Source organism: Grammomys surdaster, unplaced genomic scaffold, assembly GCF_004785775.1.
Source record: "Grammomys surdaster isolate TR1022 unplaced genomic scaffold, NIH_TR_1.0 185, whole genome shotgun sequence".
Lineage (NCBI taxonomy): Eukaryota > Metazoa > Chordata > Mammalia > Rodentia > Muridae > Grammomys > Grammomys surdaster.
In genome coordinates, this window is record NW_021604630.1 from 3,878,395 (window position 1) to 3,890,423 (window position 12,029).

A 12,029-nucleotide genomic window follows, 5' to 3' on the forward strand; every position below is an offset into this window, starting at 1 on the left:
TTCAGGTCTGCCTCTGCAAGCAATCAAGGAATCACCTACCCACCCTGTAACACCAGGTCTATCACCTGGCTGTGTAACCTGGCAAACCGGTTACCCTCTCTGGATCTCAGTGTATCGCCTATAAGACAGGTACAACAGTAGTACCCACCCGATTGATTGGTTGCAAGAAATAAATGAGTGAGCGACTAGACTACCAGGTGCTCAGAGCAGCATCTGGCGTCTAATAAGTGCTCAGTAAACGCTGCCCTATATGCAACCCTCCCTGCTGTCTCAGTTGAAGTGCAAGCTGCGAATGAGGGTGAGACACACCCCCAGCAGTATTTACAGCTTAAGAGAGTTTAAGTTTCAAGGCTGAAGAATTGAGCAATTACCTAGCCTGTGCAAGACCCTAAGTCTGATCCCCAACATCAGGGAGTTTTTCTCAGAAACATATACACCTAAATGGATGAAAGTAATCAAAGACGAATGACTGGAGCTGATGTATGAGGGCAGAACAAGCAAGGGAGGCCGACTTCAAAAGCACACCTACCCTACCGCATTCCCCCCTGACCCGGGTCTGTATGGCTCCCTGGGGCTGATGGGAGATAAGGGGAAAACACTTCTTCAAAGAGCCCTGCTCAAAGGCCTGAATCAAAAGGGCAGGCTGGAAGATAAGCTGTGGTCTACATTTCCTTCTCTTCCTCTTCCCTCCACATCTCTAAAGAAAATTCCTGGGGGAGGAAAAGGAGTTAATTCTTTCTCCTTTTATCAGGGGCTACCACACCCCCACCCCATCCAAGGAGCAATGGAGGTGACAGAAGCCAATCAACCATCAACAGGAAGGAGTTAAGAAGAACTCACTGTGTCCCCACTCCCACCAATGTTTGCCAGGGTGACGTTCAAACTCTCCCTTCAGCTCTTAGAACCTAGGCCTTCATCTGTCACAAGGGATAATAAAACCTGCCCAGAATAACTCTGAACTAACTTTGTTGTAAGCAGAGGAACACAAAAACTCACTTGGGGAGCGGAGATATGATTCTGTGGGTAAAGCCCTCGCACTCCTGCCTAACCACCTGAGTTTGAGATTCAGGGCCCTCATGACAGAAGGAGAAAGCCAACTCCTATAAGGTGTTCTCTGACCTCCACCCACACACTCCTCAAGTACACACACACACACACACACACACACACACACACACACATTAGACTTGAGAGACTAAGGCTAGAGGATTGTTGAGTTCAAGGCCCGGTTGGATTATATAGCAAGATCCTGCCTCCCATAATTGCATGGTGTGGGGAGGAATCCTTTCACGTGGTTTTATACATACACACATACATACATACATACATACACACATATACACATAAACATATACATATATATGTATATATATATATATTCAACACTTTGTAAACTCCAGTTGTCTACCTTAAATTTTTCATGAATATGTTGACATAAGATATAAGTAAGTACATATACATATGAATATGTAAAACTGATATATGCATTTAAGGCTGGGGTTACAGCTCAGAGCTCTTGCCGTGCATGAACAATGCCGTAGGTTTGACTCCTAACACCAGTAGGAAAAGCTGGAGAAAAGAGAGGCGAGAAAGGAGGTAAAGAAGGAAGAGGAGGTGGATCAGACAAAAACCAAAGCCAGTCTAGAGAGGAGAGAAATGACCAGGCACACTAGGCAACTGCTTAACCTGTCTGGGCTTCCCTGTCTTCCTCTGTGATTAGGGCTAACTCACTTGCAGGCATTCTGCAGGAGTGAATGAACTGAGAGAGTGGATACAAAGTGTTTAGAACTGTGTCAGCTACTGCTGTGACGGTCAAGCCCTGCTGGAAAGTAAGAACACAGAGAGGAGAAAAACAGCCGTATCCACAGTCCCTTGGGAGGTAAGACAAAATGCCCCGAGACACCTGCAGTGACAGATCTCTGAGCCCCTTTCATCACGAGTCTTCCTGTGCGACTGGCTGGCCTGGCTCTTGCCAGTTCCCTGCCACCAGTCCTTAGTGACCCTGTCATGCCCCAGGCAGTGTCTGAAGTCTGGGGTGGGGCAGCTGAGGAAATGCTTCTAGAGCCCAGTGCACTGTGCTAACTTGGGGCTTGTGGCCAAGGCAGTAATTGCCAGCTGCTGAAAGATATTAAACGCAGGGAAGGAAAACCAAGTTCTCTACAAGACAGACTTTGCCGAGTTCTTACAGCTTGTTTAAAAAAAAAAAAAATGTAAATAGTTACCCGGTGAGATATTATTTCATGATGTTGCCGCTAGGGTTTGAGTATTCTGCATGAAGTGATCATTCAGGCAATTCCACCCCAGCAAGGAGTGAAAAGTACCCATTACCCCCTCACAGCAAATCTACCACCTCTTGCTCTCCACCTGACTCAGGCGGTTTTTTTCCTGGGTGGCAAATTTTATGTAAATTGAAGTCTGTGAAAAAAAATCTATAAATATCCACAATTTTCTAAAGGCCTTTTTTTTTCTCAATAGCTTTAGAGGGGCATTTTTTTTTAAAGATACATTGTACTGGAGCCTAGAGGCAGGTTTGCTACCAGTTCTGTGGAATTCCCAGTCTAGGCTGCGATCTTCCGAATCCAAGCATTGATGGGTGACACGTTTACCACCTAACTCTGCAGAGCCATTTTCCCAAGAGGCAGACAGTACACCACACCACAGCCAACGTTTACCTGGGATTCTCTTTGTCTCAACACTCCACACATGACGTGCGTTGTCTGCCTCCTCCCAACCCCCACCCCCCCAGACTGGGATGGCCACTCTTAGATTTTATGCATGGGAAACCTGAAGCAAGGGGCAGGGATGGGGGATGGGGAAGGGGGTGAGGGAGAGGCAATGTGCCCAGGGTCACTGCAGCAGCATGCCTTCAAGGCCTGGCTGCCAGTGACCTGACTCCATATAATTCCAGAAATTCAGGTAAATAACAGACCCATTCCTCGCTCCTAGCTCTAGCTGGGCTGCTTACAGCATTCAATATTATGTAAAACACTGCATAAAATCAAGGGCACTTGTAATTCCTGTTAGGGGTATCATGAGTTCTAACTCAAGCTGAGCTACAGAGTGAGATCCTGCGTGCCTGACAGAAAAAGGAAATGACTAGCAGGCAGGTCATTCTTTCCTACAGTGTCATAGGAACAGCTTCAAGTAGCTTTAACCCTGTCCTAGGTAACCACTGCTCTCATTCCCAGGGCAACCAGCGAAGGGCTGCCGAATGAGGTCTGGGAAGGACATGTGCTGTGTACCCTGCACTGCAACGTTTTACATGGGTTTTTGAACCACATTCCTAACACAATGCTCTGCCCACAGCTGGCCCTCAGTAAACACGGTCTGGGTTGATTAATGAGTCATGTTCTCTCCCAGGTGGCAAGCCATTCCTTTGAAAACTGAACTTCCTTTCAGGCGGCTGAGGCCCAGTGTTGTGCTCTGTATGGGGTAACAATTTTGCTAAGTAAATGTCAAATAGTAATCTCAATCATCATCTGCAAGTGTTTTAATTAGGCCTTGGGCCTAGCTCGGTATGGTTCTCTCTCTCTCTCTCTCTCTCTCTCTCTCTCTCTCTCTCTTTCTCCCCCTCTCTTCTCTCAGAAGGAAACTGGATATATCCAGACAAGGAAACTCTCCTGTCCTTACCAGCACCCCAAAGTGTGTCCCTAGCCTCTGTGTGTGTTGTGGAATGCGTGTGTCCTGCATATTGTCCTGGAGTGGGAAGCAGGCCTGGCCTGGCCGGCTTGCTGCCTGGCACCATTATCCCTGTCCGTGCTAACTGCTGTGAGCTTAGAGAATTAAGTTTCTTAAAAGGACCATGTATCATTCTGTGGGGAAATCCCCTGCCCACTACCCAGCTCGGACATCCTGTCTACTCCCCTTCTTCCTTTTGTTCATTTGACATCTTTCTACTCTCCAAATAAAAATACTCCACTGTCCTTTCTGTGGCCTCCTGCCCTCTCTTCCCACCCACATTCCTAAGTGTCTACTCTCTTTCCCTCCGACTTATTTCCCATTAATCATTTGTAACACACATCTGCTCGGCTCCTACAAGGGTTTCTAGGCTCTCTCTCTCTCCCAGCTGGACTGGTTACAGTCATCCAGGAGACTTTCGTCTCTGTCTCCAAATTCTTTCTTCTTTCTAGTTCTTTCTCCAACATATCCACAAACACCGTCCCTTCTACAGCCAATCATTCTTCCACTCTTTTCTCCCAAAGGCCAAAAGACTGGGTTAAGTTGACGTAACCCTTCAAACACAGTGAGTGGACTGTGTTTGTTGGGAGATAGTCTCACTCTGTAGCACAGGCTAGACTGGAACTCACTAGGTACGCCAAGCTAGTCTCAAATTCATCATGTGACCCTCCTGCCTCAGCTCCCCGAGTACAAGGCTCCAGCCCCAGCTTGGAGTAGAATTTTAAAGATAAGTGTTCCCAGTGACCATGAGGTCAGAACGCATAGGCTGGCGTAAGCAGAGCTTATGGGAATTAGGGGAAAGAGTAAAACTTTGCACCATAAAATAAATGAGAAAATCCTCTTCCCTTCCGTTCAGTTCTCATGCCCCTCCTGCTGATGATATGCTGGACCATATCATCAGAGTCAGGGCATCTCTGGCTATCGGTTTTCAACTAATTTTATAAGATCTAAAGATGAGGGAGGGGACGGTCGGGTAATTTCTAAGAGACTTATACACATTTATTTATCAAACCTTATGGATGCAGGGAGAGTTTGAGTTTAGTGCATGGCTGGTGTGGCCCTAGAAGCTGGCTGCTGTCCTCCCTCCTGAGCATCATAAAGTTCATGGTTGTTCTATGAGTAGTTATTTCTCTCACTTTGAAGAGTTCTTTGAAATCTCTTGTTCTCAAGTTGTGTTGAGTCATTGATACCAGAGTCAAGAGAAAGAGGGGAAAAACAAACAAACAAACAAACGTGGGTCAGCCCCACGCAGTCAGAACCAGATAGTCCTGGGCAACACTCCTACAAAGACAGAACTTGATGGTCAGAGTGACTGACAAATCACTGGAAAATAATATTCAAAAGGAACAGCGACACCAGCGCGCCTCCACTGGCCACTAAGGACACGCAAAAGTGGTCACTCCAGAGCTGGGACACAAAGGACCAAGCTCAGCTGATTGAGCCAAGGATCTAGAACTTTATGGTCAGGTCCATGACTATGTAAAAATCTCTGCCAAGTGTAAATATATACTTTTTTCCGGAAGGCTTGGGGGAATCCGAGAGGGTACTGTTATTATTAAATAAAAAGGTTTTATTTCGAAATTTTCCTTGGGAGAAACCAATGGAGCAGTCTCTGGAGTTTGTGTCGCCCGACAGTGCTGAGACCCCCTCCTCTAAGACATCGGCCTCTATTTTGATGCTACCTGCAACCGCGTCGCCGCCAAACAGCAGCTCGTCACAGCACAGTGAGGCAGCCTTACGACTTTAAACGGGACAAGAACCCTGAAACACAACTAAACACGATCTATAATTCAGGGCGCCCCCGGGGCGTTCCAGGAGCTTTGAGGCAGTGCTCCTTGACCAGGGAGCCAAACCTTCAACCACGCTTCACCAAGACTGTCTCACCAGGAAAGGAGTCCTTCAATTTCCAGTCTGACTGGACAGGCTCAAAGTACTTGGAAGGGCTCAGGCAGCGCCCAGGGAATAGTGGATGCCCCCAAGGCTTCGACGCTTCCAAGTGAACACATCCGGGAGAGGCCAATTAGGGGAAAGAGAACCGGCCCGAAGCAGCTCGGGGAAAAGGCCGAGCTCCCGAGGCGTAGCCCGCCCCCAGGCGGCCCCGGGGAGAGACTTGGATCCCTGGACCGGAGCAGGCGCCGTGCGTTCCCACCCCTGTCTCCACCCAGGACACTAGTGGGAAGCAGCGGGCATCGGGAGAGCCAGCGCTGGAGAGGGAGCAGAACCCGTGTCCAGAAGCCCCATCCCTTGTGTGACCCGTTGGCTAGGCCAGCCGGGCACAACCGGCAAAGGGGAGCAGATCCAGCGCGCGGCGAAGGCCGGGAGGCGGCGACGGGCTGGGGCGCTTTAAGACTCTCCCCGCCCACCGGCGGCGCCCGCCTCCGCCCTCCGCTCTCCCCGCCCCGGGGTCCGGGAGAGAGCTGCGATTGGGCGGGCGCGGCGATCCCTTTGAAGTGTGGCTGCAGATCGCGGCTATTTGACGTGCAGCTCGCGGAAGGCGAAGGTTTTTGTGTTGCTCGCCTGGGCTAGCGGCAGCGGCGGCGGCAGCGGCGGCGGCGGCGGAGGTGGAGGTGGAGGTGGAGGAGGGGAGGCGGCACGGAGGCGCAGCGGCTGCTGCACGGCGTTCGACGCAGCGGAGCGAGCCCACCCGCCCCGGGAGCTCGCCTCCCGGAGCTTCCCCTCCCTCCCCGCCCCCCCAGTGGCGCTGCCTCCTCCAAATGAGCGATTCGCCCGCTGGATCTAACCCAAGGACACCCGAAAGCAGCGGCAGCGGCGGCAGCGGCGGCGGCGGGAAGAGGCCGGCGGTGCCGGCAGTGGTGTCCCTCCTACCCCCGGCGGACCCCCTGCGCCAGGCGAACCGGCTCCCTATCAGGGTCCTGAAGATGCTGAGCGCTCACACCGGTCACCTCCTGCACCCGGAGTACCTGCAACCGCTGTCCTCCACTCCCGTCAGCCCCATTGAGGTCAGTCTCCGGGCGCTGCCCACCCAGAACTGAACCCGCTCCTCCACCCATGCTGGGCCCATGGCTCTGTTCCCTGCCCCCCCCCAGCTCAGTGCGACTGGAGGCCCGAAGCTGGCCACGCTGGCGGACCTCCTGGGGAGGGACCAGAGGCAGCAATCAGACCCCTCCAAGGTTCTCCCTAGACTCCTGGGTGGAAGGTGTTTGCCCACTCGCCCTTTGGAGTTGCGTGTTTTCTATCGGACTGGATTTGCTCTTGTGGTGCCCAGAGTCCTTTACTTTTCCTCTGGCCCCTTAGAGTCCTGTCCAAAGACGGTCCTGGGCGTCCCTCGCCTCCACCCCGACCTGATCTCTTGGAAGCCACCCGCGTCCTTCTGCATCTTTCCCGGCCTGTTGGGGCACAGTGCAGAAAACCAGGCACTCGCGATCCCGGGTCTTTCTTCATCTTACTTCTCTGGGTGTCCTCCCCAGGAGGGAGGGAGAGAGGGAGGGAAGGAGAGAGGGAGGGGCTACTCACAGGGCCAACTGCGGCTCTGCCTTTAGAAGGCGCCTCTCCCTACTCTTACCCCGAGCGCCATCACCAGAAACCCGTCCCAAACGAAGTTCTCCCAAACTAAAGGCTTAAGTTTTTCCCTGGTCCAAAATGATGGGGAGATTATCCGGAAAGGGGCGAATCACCACCCCGATTACAGAGAAGTCACCTTTAACCGGGAGGGTCGTGGTTGAGCCGTTTCTCCTGCGCGCCAGCGCCCATGACACACTCAGGGGCTAAACCCACAAGCCAAGTGTCATTTCTGCCTAGCTGCTCCGCCACAGCCAGGCCTTCTTTCGCTAGGCCCCCATCGGTCCTCCCCACCCCCAGTGCTCAGCTCTGCCTCTCCGAGCGCTTAGTGGGTCTTCTAATCTCACCCCCTTCTCCCTCCCCCTTTGCCACTGTCTCCCGCAGCTGGACGCCAAGAAGAGTCCTTTGGCTCTGCTAGCCCAGACCTGCTCGCAGATCGGCAAGCCCGACCCGCCGCCCTCGTCCAAGCTCAACTCCGTAGCAGCGGCGGCGGCGGCGGCGGCGGCCAACGGGCTGGGATCCGAGAAAGACCCGAACCGCTCCGCCCCCGGCGCCGCCTCCGCGGCCGCGGCGCTCAAGCAGCTGGGGGACTCGCCCGCGGAGGACAAGTCGAGCTTCAAGCCCTACTCTAAGGGCTCCGGCGGCGGCGGCGGCGGCGGCGACTCCCGCAAAGACGGCGGCTCCTCGTCGGTGTCCTCTACCACCTCTTCGTCCTCCTCGTCCCCCGGAGACAAGGCGGGCTTCAGGGTCCCCAGCGCCACCTGCCCTCCCTTTCCCCCGCATGGAGCAGCCGTCTCCACCTCATCAAACTCGTCTTCGCCGGGCGGCTCCCGAGGAGGCTCCCCACACCACTCAGACTGCAAGAACGGCAGCGGCGGGGAACTGGACAAGAAAGACCAGGAAGCCAAACCCAGTCCCGAGCCAGCCGCTGGGAGCCGGGGCAGTGGCGGGGACTCGGCTCACGGTGGCCCAGAGGCCACCGCATCAGGGCGCAAGTCAGAGCCGCCCTCCGCCCTGGTGGGGGCCGGCCACGTGGCTCCAGTGTCACCCTACAAACCAGGCCACTCGGTATTCCCACTCCCGCCCTCCAGCATCGGTTACCACGGCTCCATTGTGGGCGCCTACGCCGGCTACCCGTCTCAGTTCGTGCCTGGCCTGGATCCTAGCAAGTCTGGTTTAGTGGGAGGTCAGCTGTCCGGGGGCCTGGGCCTGCCACCCGGCAAGCCCCCCAGCTCCAGCCCGCTCACCGGGGCCTCCCCACCCTCCTTCCTGCAGGGATTATGCCGTGACCCCTACTGCCTAGGAGGCTACCACAGCGCCTCGCACCTCGGCGGCTCTAGCTGCTCCACTTGCAGCGCACACGATCCGGCTGGGCCTAGCCTTAAGGCCAGTGGCTACCCTCTGGTGTACCCCGGGCACCCCTTGCAACCTGCGGCGCTCTCCTCCAGCGCCGCCCAGGCCGCACTCCCGGGCCACCCTCTCTACACCTATGGCTTCATGCTGCAGAACGAACCGCTGCCACACAGCTGCAATTGGGTGGCGGCCAGCGGGCCCTGCGACAAGCGCTTTGCCACTTCCGAGGAGCTGCTCAGCCATCTACGGACTCACACGGCCCTGCCGGGCGCAGAGAAACTTCTGGCCGCCTACCCCGGGGCCTCGAGCTTGGGCAGTGCCGCGGCCGCAGCTGCAGCCGCAGCCTCTTGTCATCTGCATCTCCCCCCGCCCGCTGCCCCAGGCAGCCCTGGGTCGCTGTCATTGCGGAGTCCACACACTTTGGGGCTAAGCCGATACCACCCCTATGGCAAGAGCCACTTATCTACAGCTGGGGGCCTGGCAGTGCCGTCCCTTCCCACAGCCGGACCCTACTACTCGCCATATGCACTGTATGGACAGAGACTAGCCTCCGCCTCGGCGCTTGGATACCAGTAACCACAGCTCTGGCTCCTCCCAGCCCGTCCCCACCCACCCCTTCCTCTCTTGTCCCACTGCCTTCGACGCTGCAACCTCCACTACCGCTTACCACCCCTACCAGGATCCAGCCCAGCCCCTCCCCCACCGGACTGTGTATTTATTTACTATAAGGTTAGCTTACAAGCTGGGAATATAAGTGCATTAATGACCACATGAGTCAATGGTATGCAAAAAGTCTGTCTTCCCCCGCCCCAAATAATAATAATATTAACCACCCAGGTAACTCCATGATTCTCCCCACCCCTCTCCCTTCTTTTTTATTTTCTTCTTCTTAGGTATGTGTTTTAAGGTTTTTGGGTTGTTTGGTTTTGACTGATTTGGTATTAAGGAACAGAAGGGAGAGTTGTACACTTTTCGTTTCCCCATCTTGGGAAGTTTCTTGCATGAGTCTTAACTGTTAAAACTGCGTTACTTCCCTTTTTCTAACACCTCATCGTGTTTCCTTCCATGTGAGGTTTTATTTTTTTTTCTTTGTAAAAAAAAAAAAAGTAACAATTTGGGTGGGGGGCTCAAGGGGGACAACCTTGGTGGCTGGAGATCTTGAGCTCTGAAGAACCAGAATTCTGTTGTGCTATGTGCTTCTACACAGCACCACCCCTCTTCCCCCATGAGCACTTGGTTCTAGGCCCTGAGCCCTCAAATCAAATCATAGCCTTGACCCTCCAGGGTGCTCAGCTCGGGAAGTCCCAGTGCCACAAGCGGTGGCTCAATGGCCTCCATCTGAGCCTGCCATGTCTTCTACCTTCCTGGCCCCTCAGGGACCCACACCTTGCCGTGCAGTCAGATTGCGGCTGACAGGGACCTGACACTCGCAATTAAATGTCTTTAGAAGGCCCCGCTGGCACGAAATTGCTCTTTATATTTTGTGAACTATTTTTTTTCCTCTCCCTAGTTGGGACTGTGTCCCGCCCCCTCCCCTGGCGATAGGGGCGGGGTCCGGGATCCTTGACGGATCCCTCCAAAGCGTACTAGTCCTCAAGTCAGACCAGACAACATTAGTAGCTCTGTTGGGGGCAGGCTGGGGACTCAGGGAGCCCTAGGATCACAGCACTCCCTTCGCCATGTCCCAGACCTGAGCCAGCAATCGCCAAAGCTGGCCCTGGGTTTCCCTGGGTTCCTGCGGTGGCTAGGATTAAAGACTTAACACAAGTCTTCTCCCCAGCACCTTCCCTCCCTCCGGTCTTACGCAGCAGCGCCGGGGCTGCGGGGCCTCGGCTGCGGGGCCTCTTGTGGGGTGAACAGAGCTCTCCCTTGCTAAGACTATTTTGTTAATAAATGGAATACTTGGCTATATTCACACCGTGGTGTGTTTCTCTCTTGCTTCACCCATGGTCCCACTTCCAGACACCTAAGCAGATACCCTTGTTTTGTCGAGGGTTTTTTTTTTTTTCCTCAAAACCTTTAGGATTTCCTTCTGACACTGCGGTTAACCTTTCCTCTAGGAGGAGACTTACACCAATGTATTACAAATTACATAAAACCATCTTTACACCCCACCCCATCCTCCAGTTTAATTGTTTGGCTCCCAGGGATACTTCAAAGGCCTTGGCATTTCCTGGGGGCAAAGTGGAGCGAGGGCGCATGTGAAAGTGGCTCTTCCTCTGGGCGGGAATTCAAAGGCTACAGGATGAGAAAGGGAACCAGGAAGAAGAGCTAAAGCTGACTCCTGAAGCTTTATCCCAAGCCCGGCTGGAGGGTGAGCAGAGACGTGCCTCTGGCGCCATCTAGTGGCAATACGGAGGGCTACGGGCTCAGAGGCCTCAACTGTTCTAGCGGGTCCACCTTTTGCAGTCCCCAAGATTGAGGATTTGTACTTGGTACTCCTGAGTAGCGATGACTCTTTACACGGTCAAAGGGTAAACACTTGTTCAGAGGGCAGTTTCGTGAGGCTTGGGGGCTCTTCTTCCAACTCTATGTTACCGACCTAGGTCCTCTGCGACTGTGTAAACTCGGAACCGGTTTGGTTTTGCTGAGAATTCTCAGTGACGATACATGACCCTGATGCCATCCTGACATCGGGAAGCCAGATTCTGAGACCTGGTTTCCTATCCGATTTCGCTCGATTCATCTGTGTCCTCTCGCAGTGGAAAATAGGTGCTGTTTAGTAGAGTGTTGCCTACTGCGTGGAATACCCAGGTCCCCAGTCACTAACTGCCTAGTGCCAGTGTGCACTGGCTCCTCTACACTAGGGGGCAGCCATAGCAACTGTGCAGCAGACCCTGGGCCACCAGTTCCACCGAACTGCGGGCGCACACACTGCCTGGGTGCCCTGCATGGGTGCTATTGGGCTTTGGATCTGTTGGTGCTGCAACGTTTTGCTCTCTTTGGGAGAGTAAACTACTTAACAGGTAGTTTGTACCCTACACTCTTCCGGCTCCTGAAGCTTCCTAGGCAAGAGTCCACAGCACAAGATGGGGTATAGGGTGCATTCTCTACCTAGATGTATCAAGTGTTCACAAACTTAGCCCTTGGGTTGAGACGGAAGGCCACGCCGCTCTGGACTCTTGAGTGCAAAGCGCGCGCATTTATGTGTCCCCAGATCTTTGTATCTAGGCAAAATTCTTCTGTCAGTTAAGAGACTATCAAGTTGTTTTGTTGTTGTTCTTAGTTTTACCCCGCATCGGTGCTGGCCACTCAATGACTGCATGTCCCAGGGAAAGTAGCCTGGGCTGCTAGGATCCCTGGACTCCGGGACATGAGTACAGGGCAGCAGTCGCCCTGAGACCAGCCCCAGGTGGGCATAGGGAGTCAGCATCGTTCAGCCGTCCTCTCTCCTACACACCTGAAATGCAAAGTCTCCCTCTCTCTCTCTCCCTCTCTCTCTCTCTCTCTCTCTCTCTCTCTCTCTCTCTCTCTCTCTC

General features: G+C 53.8%; 1 protein-coding gene across 2 annotated transcripts; it reads left to right on the forward strand.

Moving 5' to 3' along the window:
- Positions 1–6,369: 6,369 nt before the first annotated feature.
- Positions 6,370–10,467, forward strand: Znf703 (zinc finger protein 703). 2 transcript variants are annotated; one of them, XM_028768235.1, is made up of 2 exons: positions 6,370–6,638; positions 7,582–10,467. In XM_028768235.1, exons 1-2 carry the CDS (start codon positions 6,393–6,395, stop codon positions 9,124–9,126), a joined length of 1,791 nt encoding a protein of 596 aa, XP_028624068.1. In that variant the 5' UTR covers positions 6,370–6,392; the 3' UTR covers positions 9,127–10,467. The 2 variants fall into 2 exon arrangements, with proteins under 2 accessions (XP_028624068.1, XP_028624069.1); XM_028768236.1 differs by lacking the exon at positions 7,582–10,467 and adding an exon at positions 7,262–7,573 and having other exon boundaries at positions 6,393–6,642.
- Positions 10,468–12,029: the final 1,562 nt, after the last annotated feature.

Coding starts and splice junctions, on each gene's coding strand:
- Znf703 (XM_028768235.1), top strand. CDS start 6,393: ATGAGCGATTCGCCCGCTGGATCTAACCCAAGGACACCCGAAAGCAGC. Junction 6,639..7,581: donor CTCCCGTCAGCCCCATTGAG/GTCAGTCTCCGG, acceptor TGTCTCCCGCAG/CTGGACGCCAAGAAGAGTCC.